The sequence below is a fragment of the Plecotus auritus genome (assembly GCF_963455305.1).
Source record: "Plecotus auritus genome assembly, chromosome: 12".
Lineage (NCBI taxonomy): Eukaryota > Metazoa > Chordata > Mammalia > Chiroptera > Vespertilionidae > Plecotus > Plecotus auritus.
In genome coordinates, this window is record NC_137778.1 from 16,981,703 (window position 1) to 17,001,834 (window position 20,132).

The 20,132-nt window shown below is 39.3% G+C and overlaps 1 protein-coding gene across 2 annotated transcripts in view; it reads right to left on the bottom strand.

Annotated features, from left to right (window-relative positions):
* The window catches only part of PLA2G4A (phospholipase A2 group IVA), a 137,241-nt gene that overhangs the window by 29,135 nt on the left and 87,974 nt on the right, over nucleotides 1–20,132 (bottom strand). For both annotated transcript variants that reach the window (XM_080648451.1, XM_080648450.1), the window contains 6 exons: nucleotides 17,301–17,437; nucleotides 12,709–12,931; nucleotides 11,373–11,487; nucleotides 4,253–4,390; nucleotides 4,072–4,164; nucleotides 243–314 (listed from right to left, as the gene is read on the bottom strand). In XM_080648451.1, coding sequence (XP_080504577.1) covers nucleotides 243–314; nucleotides 4,072–4,164; nucleotides 4,253–4,390; nucleotides 11,373–11,487; nucleotides 12,709–12,931; nucleotides 17,301–17,437 — 778 coding nt within the window. The remainder of the gene's footprint in view (nucleotides 1–242; nucleotides 315–4,071; nucleotides 4,165–4,252; nucleotides 4,391–11,372; nucleotides 11,488–12,708; nucleotides 12,932–17,300; nucleotides 17,438–20,132) is intronic.

Genomic DNA, 20,132 nt, shown 5'->3' on the forward strand with positions numbered 1-20,132 from the left:
CCTCAGTTCGTTCTCCATTTGTTCAACTGATAATATTTTTGAGGCATTAAAAAAGAAAAAAGGAATATTTTTATGTTGCATATTTTATTACACATACAGCATCAATTCTCTCTCTGAATTGAAAGCTATGAGGCTATCACTCAGTGCCTTAAGCAGAGACTGCCATGAGCTCCTGGAGTGACAGGTCAGAGGCAGCATCCTTTCCCAATGGACTTCTGCCAGAGAAGGTCCCAGACTCTTACCTTTGGGTCCTTGTGATTCATCATCACTATCCGAGCTATCATTGCTCACAATATGCTTTGCTGTAATATTTTCTGTGGAAAGAAAGAAAAACAATTGAAGGATTTCAGGTGCCAAGACTCACAATTAAATTTACTATATGGGGGCCTGGCTAGTGTTGCTCAGTGGTTGAGCATTGACCTATGAACCAGGAGGTTACAGTTCAATTCCCAGTCAGGGCACATGCCCAGGCTGCAGGCTGGATCTCCAGCAGGCTCCAGGAGGCAGCTGATCAATAATTCTCTCTGATCATTGATGTTTCTATCTCTCTCTCCCTCTCCCTTCCTCTCTGAAATCATTTAAAATATATAAATTTACCATATGGAAGTAACTTCAGCAAACCCACAGAGTGATACCTGCTAGATTACTAGTATAAATTTAAATCAATAATTGGCATGAATTTAGATCAATTTTTCATTGGAAAACAAAATTTCCCAGGAGAAGAAAAGTTAATTTAAAATTTATTCATTCATGACTTAAAGGGAAGAATTTTTGTTTATCTTAATTCTGACAGAAAAAATAGCTTGATTATAGGAAGCTTCTCATTATACAAAAGTATTTTTTCTTCAATCAAATATGCTTAAGTAGTGTTTGTGAAGAAGGTAAATGCAGGGTGAACCCAAAATCTACAGGGGGCTCCAGAGCCATTTCATCAAAATAAATGAAAGCGCCTAATATAAGGTATCTTTTAATTTCAATAACACTGAACATTTTCTGTTGAAATGTGCCTTTTGTGCTGAGAATTTGTGCTTCCTCAGAACATAGTAAGAGAGTAGTTTTAAAAACTAAAATAGAAACTACAAATCCTTAAAACAATGACAGAAGTAAGAGCTATACCAATAACTAGTCTTTTTTCAAGTAAAAAGTATCTAAATTATAGGTACATAGACCATTGTTTTTAATCATCATTCAAAGAAAAATCAAAACTTCTTTAGACACATATAAAACCACTCTCTGTAGTAACTTATTTTTTCTTCCATTAGTCAATCAATTTTTTTAAAGAAACTGACTCCAAATTCATAATTTTTTAGTAATAGAATCATTTGGGGGCTTTAAACTCAGAGAAATATAGATATAACATATTATTCTGCATATGTTTACTATAAATGAATATCATGTATTTAAATGATCTAGATTATATAATTGAAGGGATAATAAATGCTTGAAGCAGTAGATTGACTTTCAATTTTTAGATTTCTTTAATTTTACTGGTATATTACACATGTGAAATTCATTAAAGGAAAATATTCTGGCTGACATTATTATTCATTTCATGACTATTACAGAAAGTACTAGTAATTTTGTTGTAGAGAATAGGGGGATATAAGTAATGGTCAACTCCAGTGTTATATGCATTAGGTGTCTTTTAGGCAGGAAAACATTTTCTTTCTTTAAACATTTTTGGGGTCATATTTGATACTATCATTTAAGAAGATGGTTCACCAAAATATTGCCTTCTTCATAAGGAAATTTGTATGATATAAACTAGAGGCCCGGTGCACAAAATTCGTGCACGGGGGTGTGTGTGTCCCTCAGCAAAGCCTGCACCCTCTCCAATCTGGGACCCCTCGAGGGATGTCCGACTGCCCGTTTGGGCCGATCCCTCTCACAATCCAGGACTGCTGGCTCCCAACTGCTCACCTGCATACCTTCCTGATTGCTCCTAACTGCTTCTGCCTGCCAGCCTGATCACCCCCTAACCACTCCCCTGCCAGCCTGATTGATGCCTAACTGCTCCCCTGCCAGCCTGGTCACCCCTAACTGCCCTCCCCTGCAGGCCTGGTCACCCCTAACTGCCCTCCCCTGCAGGCCTGGGTCCCTCCTAACTGCCTTTCCCTGCAGGCCTGGTCGCCCCCAACTGCTCTTTCCTGCAGTCCTGGGTCCCCCCAACTGCTCTCCCCTGCAGGCCTGGGTCCCTCCTAACTGCCCTTCCCTGCAGGCCTGGTTGCCCCCAACTTCCCTCCTCTGCTGGCTTGGTCATCCCTAACTGCCTTTCCCTGCAGGCTTGATCGCCCCCAACTGCCCTCCCTTGCAGGCCTGGTCCCTCCCAACTGCCCTCTCCTGCTAGCCTGATCGCCCACAACTGCCCTCCCTTTAAGGCCTGGTCCCTCCCAACTGCCCTCCCCTGCTGGCCATCTTGTGGTGGCCATCTTGTGTCCACATGGGGGCAGGATCTTTGACCACATGGGGGCAGCCATCTTGTGTGTTGGAGTGATGGTCAATCTGCATATTACTCTTTTATTAGCTAGGATAGAGGCCTGGTGCATGGGTGGGGGCCAGCTGGTTTGCCCTGAAGGGTGTCCCGGATCAGAGTGGGGGTTCCCTTGGGGCATGAGGCAGCCTGGGTGAGGGGCCTGTGGTGGTTTGCAGGCTGGCCACACCCCCTGGTGACCCAAGCGGAGGCCCTGGTATCTGGGGTTTATTTATCTTCTACAATTGAAACTTTGTAGCCTGGAGCAGAGCCATGCCTTCTGCTTGCTCTGTGGTGGCAGCCATTTTTGGGGGGATTTATGTATCTTCTATCATTGAAACTTTGTAGCCTTAAGCGGAGGCCTGGGCTGGCCAGGGTGTGTGGAAAGCTTGGCTTCCTCCATCGCCGGGGGCAACCCTAGCCTCCTGCTCTTTCCAGCTCCATGGCTGCCGCCATTTCTGTTTGGATTTATGTATCTTCTATCACTGAAACTTTGTAGCCTTGAGTGGAGGCCTAGGCCGGCAAGGGCAGGCGGAAAGCTTGGCTTCCTCCATTGCCGGGGAAACCCAAGCCTCCCTCCTGTTCTCTGTGGCTGTAGCCATCTTGGTTGGATTTATTTGCATATTTGCTCTGATTGGCTGGTGGGCGTAGCTGGTGGGCATGGCTTGTGGGTGTAGCGGAGTGAGGGTTAATTTGCATATTACTCTTTTATTAGATAAAATAATTAAATATTCTAAATGTATATTTCATTTTAATTTATCTGATTGTGGTCCAATTTACTTTTAAGTCTTCCTTTAGAAGAGAGAGGGGAGGGGGAAACACCCCTTGAAGAGGTAGACTTTGGTTGGCCCGCAGATGAAAGAGCCACCGGGAGTCTACTGATTCCCCTCAGTCACCTCTCTGGTCTCATTTCTGGAAACCCTTCTGTAATCTGAGGTAACAGGCATCCTGCTGACCAGGGTTCTCAAGTTCACCATATTCCCCCTAAGTCTGACACACAGAACAAGCAAATAAACTGCCAAACCACTGGCCTCAAAGGGAACGCCTCACACCAAAGAATACTCTCAAGACGGTTTAGTGTAAACAGTCTCCTTTTCCTTGGCCTCTGGCCATTGTCGCAACCACCTTCAGATGTGTTATTTCAGTCCTATTCTCTTCCTGCCTTTGGAGGGGAAAAATAACAAGCCTTGAGTTTATCTGGATTATTCAACAGATAAAGTGTACAGAGAAGCAAGTCCCGTAATCTGTGGTACTTTCATTCTCTTCTCTTTTCTTTCCCCCTGAAATCTTCACATAATTCAGAGAAGAGTTAGTCATTTCCACAAAATTAGAGTTGATAATAAGTGGGATATAAGGATCATTTGCATAAATGAAGTCAGAACATTTCAGCAGCATATGCCTTGTTGTTCCCCTTAGAGAATGTGGCTCTGCAGTTAAGTAATGGACATATTATTCCTAGGAAAAATTTAGGCTGCTTCAACCAAATTATCAATAACTTTAGAAATTACAATTTTTATGCTGATTTAATTTTCTCTATGTATACATGTTAATGCAATTTATCAATACAGCATAGTTATCATTTAAGCACATTTTTACAATACCTAATTCTTCCTCCATTGTGGAACCTTTATTTTGTGAGCTGGAAACTCCCAAGACTCTGTTGAACAATATAGAAAAGGCACTGCCCCAGACACCTAAAATAAAGCAAAAACAGAGAATAACTTAGACTGCACCAAAGTTTAAATCTGTCAGGTAAACTAGTGGTAGATTTTGATCACTTACCCATTAAGAAATGCAAGGGGTTTTCTTCATGTTTCTTTACAACTTTCCCCATAAAAAATTTGCTTCCAAATAAGTCAGGAGTCATGAAAGTACCATATTTTGCCATGCCGATCTCATATGGTGTAAACTCAACCCAATCTGAAAGCATTAAAAAAATTCAATCCATTCATAGAAAATATTACAGAAATGTGCACAGTAACAGATCACTTCAACGTTGATTATTCTCATTCATTTATTTAAAATATTTTTTTAAAAATTAAGCAAGTGCCTATTATGTATATGGCATTGTCTAGAAGTTGGATGGGGAGGGAACTAATCCTATATAAGAAAAGGCTAAATGCAAATCAACCGAATGGTGGAATGATTGGTCGCTATTACGTGCACTGACCACCAGGGGGCAGATGCTCAATGCAGGAGCTGCCCCCTGGTGGTCAGTGTGCTCCCACAGGGGGAGTGCTGCTCAGCCAGAAGGCCTGAGCTGGGCTCACGGCTGGTGAGAGCAGTTGTGGAAGCCTCTCTGGCCTCTGCAGCAGTCAGACATCCCATGAGGGCTCCGGACTGCAGCAGGCCCAGGCCGGGCTGAGGGAGCTCCGCCCACCCCAGTGCACAGATTTCATGCACTGGGCCTCTAGTGAATGAATAAGATGAGAACACAAAAGGGTCCCTTCTAATTTGCACAAGTCAAGTAACCTTTTGTATTTAAAAACTCAGACATCTTTTATAAGTCCATATGATTTCTAAAGAGTGGAAAACTGAAAACTGCTAACTCAGATTAAAATCCATGAAGGAGATAGAAGAAATTAAATTCTTCTGGTAATGCAAGCAGATTATGAAAATGGATGAAAGTGTTTCTAACATTTGCCTTTTCTTCATCTTTTAATTTTGCTTATTAACCATTATACTAACTGACCCAATTACAATGCCAAGGTTTTTTGTTTTGTTTTTTTCTTAATATATATTTTTATTGATCTCAGAGAGGAATGGAGAAGGAGAAAGAGAGAGAAGCATTAATGATGAGAGAGAATCATTGACTGGCTATCTCCTGCACGCCCCCCACTGGGGATAGAGCCCGCAACCCAGGCATGTGCCCTTGACCGGAATCGAACCTGGGACCTTTCAGTCCACAGGCAATGTTCTATCCACTGAGCCAAACCAGTTAGGGCTCAATGCCAAGTTTTATGCTGAATGTTTCAAGAAACACAAAGCGAGGGTCAACAGAGTATACTTTCTAAGAGCCGAGGCTCTGGAGCCAGAGCCCTGGATTCAAATCCCATTCTGCTGCTTACTAACTGTGCAACCTTGTGTAGATTATTTGTGTTCTCTGTGTTTTAGTTCCCTGATCTGTAAAATGTAAATAAAAGCAGTAGAAAGTTTGTAGAATTATTGTGAGGATCTAATGAGTTAAGAAATACGAAGAGCCCAGAAGGCATAGCACATTTTAATCATGAAATAAATGGTAGCCAAATTATACTTCTGTATGTCCATGGCTATGATATGTCTAATTATTGTCTGAATCCTAATGTATCAAAAAAGAGTTCTAGGTTTCTGACTTCCACTTCTTGCACTTGCCACTCTCTCAGTCTTCCCCTTTTTGGGAAATAGTACTACCTTTCATATATTCACTGTTTGTACTTTAAAATGATCCTTAATAGTTCTCTTTTCCTTCTATTTCACATACAAAATATCAAATTCTGTATTCTCTATCATCAGATATGGTTAGGAACTGGCCACTTATCCATTTGTCCACCACAACCATTCTGTTCAACCCCCATATTCTCTTCCCTGGGTCTCCACAACAGCCTCCTAAAATGTCTCTTCTCTATTCCCTTACTACCTTTTTGATACCCTGTAGCCAGAAAGAATTCTTAAAAATGTAAGTCACAGCACACTGGTGCCAGCTGAAAGCTTCCCACTGACCTCCCCTTACACTGAAAACAAACACATGGCTAGCAAGGCTTCATGATGGTCTGGCTCAGGCTCCCTGTCTGACCACGTGCCCTAACCAATCACCTGTCACGTTTGGTCTTGCTTCACCACATCAGTCACACAAGCCTTCTTAATGTTCCCCATAGAGACCAAGCTCATTCCCACCTCGGTGCCTTCATGCTTGTTATTCCCTTCTGCAATTATAAGGCTGCTTCTTAGTAACCTTTAGTTCAAGGTCTTTGTTACCATCCTCCTTTAAGTCCCACCACCATCCATTCCTGTATCACCAATAACCCTCTGCCCTCCTTATTTTTCTTCAATTTTTTCCTTTCTGAAATTATAACATGTCTACATATGCCTTACTCAACAATCCCAAATTCAAACAACTCCAAAATGCACATTGGTTTTTTTTCTACCCATTTTGGTGAAACCTGGCCTGAGTTCATTCTATTAAAAAAAAAAAAAAAAAAAAAGTCTTAAAATAATGTGAGGCAGAATTTTTATTTATCCGACTCAATCTAAATATTGATACATCCTTCTGGAGAAATCACTCTATTTAATTATAAGACCCTAATGAGAATATTATGCAATATACACTTTAAGTATTTTTGAACTTTAAAATCTAAAATATTCTGAATTCCAAAATATCCATCCCCTAAGTATTGGAAACAGAATTGTGAATGTATATTTATTATTTACTCAGCTGACATTCTACTTTTGTGAATGAGATAATGAAATCACAGTTGTGATGACAACACATTTATAGTTCAAGCAAGGCCAAGGGCACATGTACCCTTCACCAGACAGTGGTATGTTTCATAGTGATTTACAAGGAGTTAGCGAAACATGACTAGCGATGAATCAGGGGCTGTTAGGAAAATTGCTATATCACCCTATCTCTGAATTTCACATCCCTATCTTGGGTACTGACACATAATAACTTCTCTAGCGATCTGTTCTGTATTAATGCTGTGGTTTGTGCCCATGATAATTATAGACATTCTCAAGAGGGAAGATTTGCTGCCTAAACCTTCCTTAAGTACTTGCCATGGCGGCATTTGACTATTATTCCTTTGCTGTTATACATTTCAAACGTGAACCTTTCTGCTGCATCTCCTTCCACCTGTTTCCAACTTCCTGGGGCGCTTAGGTAAGCAGTCATCACATCCCACTATCATTGCCTGGAAAAGAATTCATCACTTCCCCTCCCTGTCTAGCTCACCTGCTCCCTTAAACCATGGTATCACAGCCGGGGGAGCGGCGTGGGGGGGGGGGGGGTGGGGAGGATTCTTTTAACTGAAAGCACTCAAATCGAATCATCAGCACACCTCACCTGTCACCCTCAGGCTTTCACTTTTATCTTCTCCTCTCTCTCCTTATCAGTATCTCCCTAGTTTCAGGACCTTATTACAAAAACACAGCGCTATCATGGCTCCCAGTTTTTACCTTTGCCAATCAACCCACGTGAATCACCAAAATACAGTTTTCAAAAACACTACATAAAGAGTTACACTGCTCTTCTGCAAAGCACTGTTTCCGATTATCATCATAACTGAATAAAAACATTTCTGCCTGGAATTCAGATTTTTCTACTGTTTCACACTAATGGTTTTCCCAAATGTACCACCTACGCTTCACCAGTTCATACCCAGGCTAGTGTTTTTTTTATCGCTCCCCAAAGCATACTTTCGGCTTCCCTTCTGAGCATTTCCTCATACTGTTTTACTCAAAGATGACTTTTCACCTCCTTATGATAGACCTTTCCATGAGGTCATTTCTATGACTGTACTAAATATCTTTGATAACTTACACTTATGTCAGCTCTACAAATTTAGCGGACAATAATATTCTATGTGTATAGCTCATTAATTTTATATTTTATTTTTGTCTTGTTAATGGGGTTATAACTTTCTGAGGAAGAGTACCACAGTTCTACTCCTTTAGTGTCTGTGAAATAACTTACCCTGATGCTAAGTCCATAAGTTGTACTCAGTAAATGCAGTTTACTGACCAATGGATATTTGAAAATGAAAGCTGTAAATCTCGTAGGCAGTGTAGTGAAGTGGAGGAGTAAAAAATGTTTAATAGTTTAAACAACTAATGTTTATTTGTTTAAAATCTTCAAAAAAGGGGGAAATGTTGAAAACTAGTCTAAGAGGGAAGAAAAACATTCTCTGATATTGTTGAAGTAAAGTTGGTAACACTTCTGTAAGCTAATGAGCTTCTTTGATTTTTAAAAATATAATGCAAATATTTCCCTTTTCCCCCTTGAATATCCATTTTTCATCTAAGAAAATTTCAAAGGCATAAAACATAGACATGACTCCACCTTTTTTTTTTCCCTCAATAACTCAACTGACTTAAACCTTCATGACGTGCATCTTTGAATGTCTTATCTGGGTTCAAGATCCAGGTAACTGATGTTTGATGGCTTTGTCCAACTCTGTTGGAAGAAACAGCTTGAACCTCCTTATCACAAAAGCTTAACAATGAAGGTTAATGGTGTATATCTTATCTCAGTAACAACATGGAAGCTAGGCAGATGGCCCAAATCACACATATCTAGGTTGTAAGACTACTAATGGAACATAAAACAGCCTTTTCTTACTCTGGGTAAAAAATCCCAAATATTCACTAGCTGAAATATAATTAAATATTTAATTATGGTAGTCAGACTTTCTGTTGAGAATGGCTGTTGATTAAAAGTTCAGGATAAAAAGCCTGTGAAATCGTAACAATCATAATAAGTGGTTAACCTATTATATTTTTACTAGAGGCCTACTGCACAAAATTTGTGCACGGGTAGGGTCCCTAGTGGCTGCCGGTTGCCAGCTGGGGTGCCTCCCTTTCCCCAGCAGACAGCCAGGGGGCCTCCCTTTCCCCAGTGGCGCAGCCACTCCCTTCCCCAGCCGCCTGCTGCCGCCAGCCCTGCCTCCTGGTCAAACTCCTAGTTGAGGGGACAATTTGCATATTAGGCTTTTATTATATAGAATGTTTTTTATCATATTCAGTGGCATGCATATCTCATGAGATTGTCGTAATGGCTCTGTAAGATAAACCTTTTTTTAAATAATGAGGAAAATAAGAATCAAACAAGTTAAATGACCCACTCAAGTTATTTCAGCGTAGAGGACAAGAGTTCCAAATTAGATTAGTGCTTGTTTGACCATATCATTGTTTCTGGGGTGAAAGATGGCTTATTTGGCTATGCACAGATTTGACTAGCATGCTACTGGTATTTATTAGCCAATTTCCAAACACTACAAGACATCACAAGACAACAGCTATGGGAAAGCAAAAAACAAACAAAACAAAAACAATTTAATCATGAAACTTACTTTTTTGTGTGACAAAATCTTGATTCTCCCTATGAACTCCATTAAAGTCAAGGTGTAGTTCCTATTGTTGCTGAGCACACCATGGTTACCCTAGATTCCTACTGCATTGTCTTACTCTCATTAATATTCAAACTTATTTCTTATACAAATCCTATTCGTCTTTAAGATGAAGACCTCTGACTTTTGTCATACAGATTTCATAGAACACTCTAACTTGTTAAGATTTATTGAAACTTAAATATATTACATACTTTATCTTATTTATTTAGCAAAACACTATGAAGAGAGTCTCATAGTGTTTTAACAGATGAGGAATCTGAGGCTGAAAGATGTTATGGAACTTAGTCAAGAGAACAGGGCATAGTAACATTCTGTTCTTTTTTGGGCTTTAAAATCCTATCTAATAAAATGGTAATATGCAAATTAACCATCACTGCATCACAAAGGTGGCGGTGCCCATAGCCACAAGATGGTGGCGCCCAGTCCTCTCAGCCTCGCCAGAGTCCCTCAGTCCCGGGGGGAGGCAGCCCTGAGAGCGGGCAGCATGAGCAGCCTGGCAGAATGCTTGCTTCGTGGCCACGGTGATGAGGCAAGCGTTCTGCGCCCACCGCGGAATGGCCTCTGGACCATGGAGAGCCTCTGGGCAGTGGGCGCGGAGCAGCCAGGCCCTGCAGAGAGCTACTGATGCACGGATTCATGCGCAGGGCTACTAGTCTTTAATAATTATTGTAAGTTTCTCCAACAGATTATAAGTTGTTATAGAACAGGGGCAATGTTCTCTGGTGGGAAAGGGTTGTTCTAGCTTAGCCCTGGCTTGCTACATTCAACATAGTCAGCAATCAAAGGATTTTTGAGACCAAGTCTCAGCTCTGCTATTTGCTTTCCATGGCAATATGCAAATCATTTAATATTTTATTTTTTCTGATGTTTTATTTTTTTTTTGTGAAGCATTGCTAAAAATATCTCCCTCCCTGATTTGTAGTAAAACTTGAAAAAGGTAATAAATAGAAATGCTTTCTGAACCATAAGCATGATAAACATTTTAGTTAATATAATTGATCAACACTGGTTCCAGGTGCACCACTTTTTATAAACTACTGTAAATTCTTGCCTGAGAATAATCAGTTGAGGGCAAAAAGTCACAATTAATAAAATTGCAAAAGGATTGTGGATATGAATTTGTTAACTACATGCCATTCACAGTGATTTTTTAAAGCTCGTTATGAGTGACTGATGTCACTAAGATACTTTTCCTAAAAATACAAGAAACCTTACCAGCCACAGCCAGAAATGCTATCACACTGCAGAGCAGAATGGGCAGAGGCCCTCAGAACTATGTCACAGAATTTTAGAGCGCAGGACAAGAGGTGAAGCTACCAAAGAAACAGGTGTTTACATCTGAGACTTAATGAAATGAGGCATTTTGTTCACCAGCTGCCAAAAGTATAGATTTGTACATTTCAGGTGCTGAATTATAAAAATTAATAAACATGTATCATATTATCTAATTTAATAACAATTTCAGCAGCAAGCAAGAGAATATGCATTGCCTGAAAGCACTAGGCATACTATCTTGTTGAACAGCTTTTAGAAATGAGTAATTAAAATTGAATGATTGATTATATTTATGATTTACTTTTTATCATTTATTTTTTAGCTCACTAATATCAATTAAGATATATTAGTAACTAGTTTTCTGTACAACCAGAAAATCATCTAGCTTTATATTTTCAAATGTTTTTATGTTACAGAAAATATACTAAAATAAGCAATTGAAATGGCTTCCTCTAAAGAAAATCATTGGAAGCCATAGTTCAAAGGTTCCAGGAAATGTTCTGAAAGAGTAAGCGACATACCTGCAAACATCAGTTCTGAAACATCGGGCTTGACATGCAGACAGGTGAAAAGAGGTAAAGGACATTGGGCCGTATTGACTTTTTCCTTCAAACTACTCAAGGTCATGTTCATTCTCTGTCCACAGAAGAAAAAAAGAAATAGTTTAAATATACAAACAGATACAGGTAGAAAACGATATAAAATAGTACTTCCAGGCTGGTGTGGTGCAGTGGTTGAATGTTGACCTATGAACCAGGAGGTCATGGTTTGATCCCCGGTCAGGGCATGTGCCTGGGGTTGTGGGCTCGATCCTCAATAGGGAGTGTGCAGGAGGCAGCCGATCAATGATTCCCTCTCATCATTAATGTTTCTATCTCTCTCTCCCTCTCCCTTCTCCTCTGAAATAAATAAAAACGTATTTTAAAAAATAGTATTTCCCATCAAGACACTTAAATTTTTTATAATAAAAATAATTCTTATTACTCATAGAACTCTCTGGGTCCTGAATAAACAAACAAACAAAAAGTAACCTCTATGAAAGTAATTGCCTTCATTCTAAAAACCACCAAACCTCAAGGGACTATGCCTACTTTTGAAGTGGAGAAAGATTTGGCAGCTATGGAGCCCAGAAAGAATTTAGCCCCAGATTCCCTGACACAGATTCCGTCTCCCCAGCTTTATCTTTTTTTTAAAATATATTTTATTGATATTTACAGAGAGGAAGGGAGAGGGATAGAGAGCTAGAAACATCGATGAGAGAGAAACATCGATCAGCTGCCTCCTGCACACCCCCTACTGGGGATGTGCCCGCAACCAAGGTACATGCCCTTGACCGGAATCGAACCCGGGACCCTTTAGTCCGCAGGCCGACGCTCTATCCACTGAGCCAAACCGGTTTCGGCCCCAGCTTTATCTTCTGATGAAATGTCACACTGTGGACATATGTTAAATGAGTTTGTTCCGCATGATTCATTCTGCTTTCTGACTCTGTCCAGACAACCTCCATTTTTCCTCTACCATTTAAATATTTCTTGCATTCTTCTCCTTATCTAAAAAGCTTGCCATTTAGAGGAATGGCCAGTTAAGAGTTAAAAGGTATACTTTTCTTTCCAAAGAAAAGGAATACAAAATACTTCACTACATCAAAGCTGATATACAAACTGAATCAGTAAGCTCTAGTTTGAAATGTAGAAGAGTTATATCTGGCAGGAACTATGTGCTCTCAGTACATAGTGTTGATAAGATAAGTTGAATCAAGTGACTTTTACAAAATATATTATATTTAGTTTTATTTAAAACATTATGATAAACATAGTCTATCGCATTCAAAGGATTGTAGATTGAGCTATAGCTTACATTGTGAATTAGTGTTTCTCCTATTAACATCCCAAAGATATCGGCAAAGGTGACAGGTTGTCCAGACCTTTTCTTCTTCCATAAAGACTCAACATATCTTTTAACTTTCTGTGGTGTGAGAAGTAAAAGGGGGTTGTGGCTAACGTTTTTCATTAGCTCTTCATTAATCTCTTCTGGCCCTTTCTCTGGGAAATCTGGGTGAGAATATAAGGTTGACATATACCTGTAAAGAAAACAAAAGATAATTCATAAAGAGGAAGGGCATTACATAATCTCCAAAGAAAGCAGGCATTCTCTGGCATAAGAAAAATAAAGGATGGTAGCGTTGGTTAACTTAATTAGCTGATTGATCATATTGACCCATTTAAGGAAAGAATGAATAAGTCAGAAAGAAGCTGGTCTTCAATGGAAGCCAAGTAGAGGTCTCAGGAAACACTGGATTTCCCATGCACAGTCCAGAGGGGAGGATTCCCTACTGGCCTACTGTCCACTGTCTAGTCTTTAGGAATGGGCATCCCCAGCAGACTACCAGAGACTGATGACACAACACACTGGAGTCATGAAAATTAATTGACTTTGTCTGGATATAATGAATACTAGTCAAGTAATTTGATGATTTTACCCTCAATGATGCTGTATGATTACTGTGAATGTCTAAGGCTGACAAATGTGGTTTTTAATCATCCACTGGCCAACCAGGCAGAATCCCAAGACTCGCCAATGGTAGGTCTCAGAATTTCTGAGGATACAAATCTGATGATTTGCTTTCTTGTGAAGATTCTTGGCCATCAGCCAGAGGAATTCCTGAAATATTCATCAGTTTAATGAATTGGGCCCCACTGTCTATAGATACAGAGCTGATCTCATATCTCTTTAGATGGTATTACCATACACATGGCAGTCCACATCCAATAGCCTCTTATGATGCTACATATGAATAGCTGTACTGAGTTGAGGAAGAGAACACAGGATTACTGTCCTGATTCTTTTAATTCACTCATGTTGGTTCTCCTGGTTGGCTAATATATATTTAATGAATAACAAATATCATCCAAAAACAATTTCAGAATCATTATCCGAAAGGTAGTAGCAGTTACAAGGGAAGCTTTTGTTCTACATAAAATTCTTTTTTGTGATCACAGAAAACTTATTGGGAGGTCCGAGTCTTCTCCAGACACTTCCGTATTACTTCATTCTCGTGCCAAGTCATGGTCATGGATCAGCCCAATATAAACTTACACAACACAGAGTGTAATTTGTTTTTTTAATTCTTTCCGAATTCCTTCCTTTGAACTTTTTACCTCCTCAGCCATAATTTTCAAGAGAGAATGGTTACCATGAATCATCTGGACCACCTCTTCCACCTCTTCTTCTGTCCCAGGAAGTGTCTTTTCTCTCCAGGGTTAACAGTTTTTGTGCTTTCTATCTTGTCCCATCCTGTCTTCACCTGAATCTTTTTCTATCCATGATCCATCTATTTATTTTTTTAAATATATTTTTATTGGTTTCAGAGATGAAGGGCGAGGGAGAGATAGAAACATCAATGATGAGAAAGAATCATTGATCGGCTGCCTCTTGTACGTCCCCTACTGGGGATTGAGCCCACAACCCGGGCAGGTGCCCTTGACCAGAATCAAACCCGGGACCCTTCAGTTTGCAGGCTGACGCTCTATCCACTGAGCAAAACCAGCCAGGTCAATGATCCATCTATTTCTTTTTTTCTTTCTTTTTATAAAAAAAATATATTTTATTGATTTTTTACAGAGAGGAAGGGAGAGGGATAGAGAATTAGAAACATTGATGAGAAACATCAAGCAGCTGCTTCCTGCACACCTCCCAACTGGGAATGTGCCTGCAACCAAAGTACATGCCCTTGACCGGAATTGAACTTGGGACCCTTCAGTCCGCAGGCCAACGCTCTATCCACTGAGCCAAACCAGTTAGAGCCATCTATTTCTTTATCTTTCATCTATTGGTCTACATTATTTCCTTCATCTTACACTTGTACAAAAATCTCTTAAATTCTGAAAACAAAACAAAAACCTTTCTCTGGTTCTATATTGACCTTGTTGAACTAATATGTTCATGTTCCACCTTTCTTCCTTTCATCTTCTATTTGTTTCTTATTTGTAATTTCATGATCAAACGTCACCTTTATTTACTATATCTAGTGACTCTTGCTAAAACCACTCATGATATCCAAACTCAGTTCTAAACTAAGCTTTGCTCAGATTTTTACTCTATTAAAATACCCACTATTTCATGAAACATTCTTCATCCTCGACCTCTGGAACTCATCTTTCAGTTGATTCTCTTTTCTGATGGCTACTTTGCATTGTCCATTATCTTCCCTTTTTTTGGTCCATTAGCTTTTGGAATGTTCTAGAGTTTCATGAATTAAATTACTGGTGGTAATAACTGAAGTGGTAGAAGGTGCTCAAATTACCAAGGGAGGATGTGTAGCTATAATAGAATGGAAGGCAGGTCCTGGAGGAAAGCTCCCTTTAAGGAGAAGAGCAGCCGAGCAGTACAGACAATGTGGAGGAGAGAGCAACCCGAGAAGATACAACCAACTCAAAAAGTTGTGGTGGGAGAGATTTGACAAAATCCGTCCGTGTTGAAAGGTCTCAGCCTCCAACCTCATCCTCCATGACTCCCCCAAAATCAAGAGTAATAAAAACTTCAAAAGGCACCACTATAGTTGGAAATTAGGTGGTCTCTGCATGAAAATCGATTAGTAAGGATTTAAGGAGTGAATGGCTTTTCAGAAAATGGAATAAATAAAAGAAGGCTAATCACTGAGGAAATTAGACATTGATAGATAGAGTAAAAGTTTATGTATACATATATAAGTACTAGAGGCCCGATGCACAAAATTCATCCAGGGGCTTGGCCCTCGCAGCCAAGGCATCTTGCCTCTGCCCTCGAAGCCACCCCGGCTTCATCCGGAAGGTCATCCTGGAAAGTCATTTGGCTGTCTGGTCTAATTAGCATATTACACTTTTATTATTATAGATGTGGCCTGTAATATTTAAATGATCAACCTATAATATTTAAAGTTCCCTTTAAATGACATTTTGCAGGACTTGTTTTCAGAGCTCTGACAGGAGAATATAAGATGTTTCCCCAAATCTACAATCAAAGCAATTACTGAAGCTCTAATTAAGCCCACACACTATTATAGCCCCAAATCAGCACTCAAGGCCTAGTCTTTCCTTACGATAGGGTTTAAGAAAGTAAGCTTCTTGCAATGTTTTAGTCAGTGATGGACCACATGGATCTAACAGATAGTGAACACGGAGAATGAATTCCCCCAAGAGGAGTAACAAAATGCCTGAATAGGTGAATCGATCTAAGGGTCCAAGTATTTCCTTCACATATTCATTAAACAGGCAGGTGCCTGCTCTTTCCTTCAAGGAAAAGAATAATGATGGGCTACATCCTTCTTTCAAAAAGAGAGAAATTACTTTAAGGCCACATACCAAGAAAGTTTCTGTTTTTAGGCTAAAGAATCTGGTTCAAGATGTTTAAGAAACTATAGATTCTTTAAATGTGAACTTCTATGTAGAATAAACAGCTGTCAGGAGAAGGCTATGATTTAGTTGAAAGATTCCTAGAACAGGGAATCAAAGCCTGGGTTTATATCTTGGCTCTGTGAGTAATCTTGGACAAATCCCTTGGTTTCTGAGTCAAATTTTCTTGAAAAAATGATAGAAAGCTAATATCCATGTCACAGGCTGAGAAGGCACTGACATTTTAAAATGCTAGACATATATAATACAATATTATGACAGATAGGCTTTACTATGGGTGAGTGACTAAATAGCCTTATAAGTCAAAGTCAGACATTTGTAATAAGGTGACACCTTTATCTGAGACGTCTAAGCAAGGACTAATGTTTGATGTTCAATGTGCTTATGTGAGGTAGGCAAACCAAATGTGTGTAGTCTCTTCTTGGAAAATGTTCCTATATTTATAAAAGGTAAATCTATAGTGTGCAAATATTGTATATATACATAAATGTGTTTTTACTCTCTATCCAAGTTTAACTGAGCTTAAATATAGTTAAAGGATTGATTTCATAATTAGTTAAATACAAATCAATGAAATTTATTGAATTTCTGCAGTCAAAAGTTGTTTTCCTTCTTCTGTATATAAAGGTTTCATTCTATTTGCCCTAAAGAAGAATATGAATACCTAGTGAATCATGTAGACTTAGACATAATCACTGAAAGATTGCAATTCAGCAAATTATAGAAAAATTGAATTAATTATGGGTGGAGTATTTTATTCCACCTCTGTGCTATTCATATATAATTATTACAATTAATATATGTTTAAAGTTTGTTTCACTACATTTTATGCTACTAACAGGCTTAAAGGGAATGGATTTATGACAAGAGTCCATCATTAGGCATGAACTTGCCTTAAAAAACATATTTAAGATATAAATTATTGCATCAAGCTAGAACATTTCAATAATTCAAAGTTAATGTCCACTTTTCTAAAACTCCTTTTTCCCCCTAATGTTTCAGGTAGATAAATGCTAAACATTTAGGGTAATAAAACTAAGGTTTAAAATGTATACTAACCACGTGGATCCAGAAAGACCAGCAATGTAGGTAGCGCAATCTAAAATTCCGGATTCATACAGTGCCTTCATCACACCGGAGAACCCCACCATGGCTCGGAAACCCCCACCCGAGCCCAGGATGGCCACCACAGGCACCTGGAATGACAAAACACAGATCATTTGCAAAGTAATTTACAAAATATGTTTTGGTTTAATTTCCATTTTTATGTTATATGTTCCACATTTGGCAATAAAGAATTAAGATCACTTACACCATGACAATGCCTAATTTTTTAAAAGAAAATAATATTTCATATAAGAGAATCAAGAATTAATGTATATTAGAAAGCAGGTATTATCAAAATGAACAACCAGTTCATTTGATAACAATGACAATCCTCAGCCCTTTGCAGTTTCTGGTTTGCTTTTGAGTGCAGGTTTTTAATTTGACCCCCTCAAAAATCCTGTATGGTGAGCAAAAAAGGATTTGCTCATTTTACAGATAGAAATTCTGAAAGGATGATATTATTTGCCTAATATCTATTAGCTGGTAATCTGTAGTGGAGTAAGGTACCTGGCCTTCCTGGCTGAGAATTCTTATTGCTCCTTTATGCTGACTCATTTCAAAATATATGCTATTATTCAAGCCAGAAAACAGAATTTAATCAACTTAACAAGACATACAAAATGTATTGTTTTATTCTTGAATTCATTCAATAAATCTGAGTAAGTGGTCTCTATGTTTCATGGGAGGGATAGGAGAATGTAGTTTATTTGAGATAGAAATATAAAATTATGACAATAAGAATAGGGATAGATGATACTCATTAAGCTCTTACTACCACACAGGAACTGTTCTTCGTGTTTTACAGAAATTGACTTATTTAATCTTTTAAAAATCCCTATGATGTTTCTATTTTATAGATGAGGAATCTAAGGCACTTGGAACTAAGATCCTGAAAACTTGTTCAGGGTCAGAAACCAATTAAGTAGCAGAGTCAGGAGTCAAACCCCAGGCTCCTGCATCCAGGCTTGTGCTGGTGTGCATAGCACACAGGCTAGGAATGCGTGAGGTCCAGAAGGTATGGTCAGTTGCAATCAGAGGAATTAGAGTGGAGGAGAAGCTTCACAGACAAATGTGAAACCTGAGCTTAACTTTTTAAAAAAATATATTTTATTGATTTTTTTTTTTTACAGAGAGGAAGGGGGAGGGATAGAGAGTTAGAAACATGAGAGAGAAACATCGATCAGCTGCCTCCTGTATACTCCCGACTGGGGATGTGCCCACAACCAAGGTACATATCCTTGACCGGAATCGAACTTGGGACCCTTCAGTCCGCAGGCCGACGCTCTATCCACTGAGCCAAACCAGTTAGGGCCTGAGCTTAACTTTTAATGCAGTTACTCAACAGGGAGGGATGTGGACAGGGAAGGAGGCTGTTCTGGAAATAAAAGCAACATGAGCCAATGGAGGGTTTTTGCCGTAAAAATGGAGAAGCATAGGCTGCCTGTAACATGACTAAAGCACAAGAGTGTTTGTTTGAAGAGGAGGAGAATGTTATTTCTTGTTTGTGGTCCCAAACCACGATTGCCTAAGATAGCAGGTTATTCTTCTCTACCTTAAGGCACCAGTGCTCCAAGTGTGCATAGCTTTCAGGGGGGCCCACAAAGTCAAACTGTTTTTATACTAACACTAAGGTGCCTGCTGAGGATAGGCACTGGGGAGACAGGAAGGGAACAGGAAAGAGAGAGCAGAATGGATGGAAATAGCTACTGGACAGACAGGGGCTGATGCAAAGGTAGAGTCACATTGCTGGGGAGAAGAGTGCCTTTTGTTTGACATTGTTTTCCAATAATAATAATTATCAAGGAAAAATTATAGATGGAAGACAGCAGTTAATGGAGTGAATGATATCAGATCACGAAGCAACCCAAAGCTTTCAAAGAGATGAACAAACAAGTTCCATGGTTGGAACAGCAGGACTTGAACCGATAGAGGATGCTGTGGCTGGAGTATCTAATTAAAGTTATATCAAAATAGTCATATTACTGTCAGATTTTATTGTCTATATTAGTAACAAAAATCTAATTTCCAAAAGAAACATACAAATCACAGAGTGCATGTGCATAGATGAGCTCAAGTACTTTTAACAGTTCTGTCTTATCTCTAATAATCCCATTTTTTTAAATCTTCTTCTGGATGTGAATGGAATATAATGATTCCTTCTCCCCTCTACCCAGAAAGCTAAGCTTATAAACAGGTACATAGAATCAAAGGTACATTTAACATTTGATGACGTTAGGAGCAAAAGAGGAAGGAGTGTAGTTAGACTGCTAGGGTTTCTAGCTTTGCTCATAGCAGATGCTGCTGTCATTACCCGGGAGAAGTTACCAGGGCACAAAAACTGGCTAAAGGGGAAACACTGCTCTTAACCTCAGAAATGCAGAACACTCAACACCAGTGCATTGTGTTCCAAGCACTTAGACCCTGACCATTAGGTGTGCATTCACCAATGTGACAAATACAAGTATTCATAGAATCATTATTTTAGAACTAGAAGGACTAAAAAGATGATCGAACTCTTATTATGCAGAAGGAACCTGTAGAGGTGAGGTCTTATTGGAGGTAGGACAGTGAATGGGCAGGATACCTAGAACTAACATCCTAATCTAGGCTCCTACCTAAAACAGTAGCCTCAAATGGAAAGACCCTCACCATCAAATTAGATGTGAACTGCAGACCTCATTCATGGAAACACAGTCTGCCAGTCCAGTTCAATGGGCCACTTAAGTAGCTTTGAACCTGTGTGTATTTATCAGGGGTGGGGAATCTTTTTTCTGCCAAGGGCCA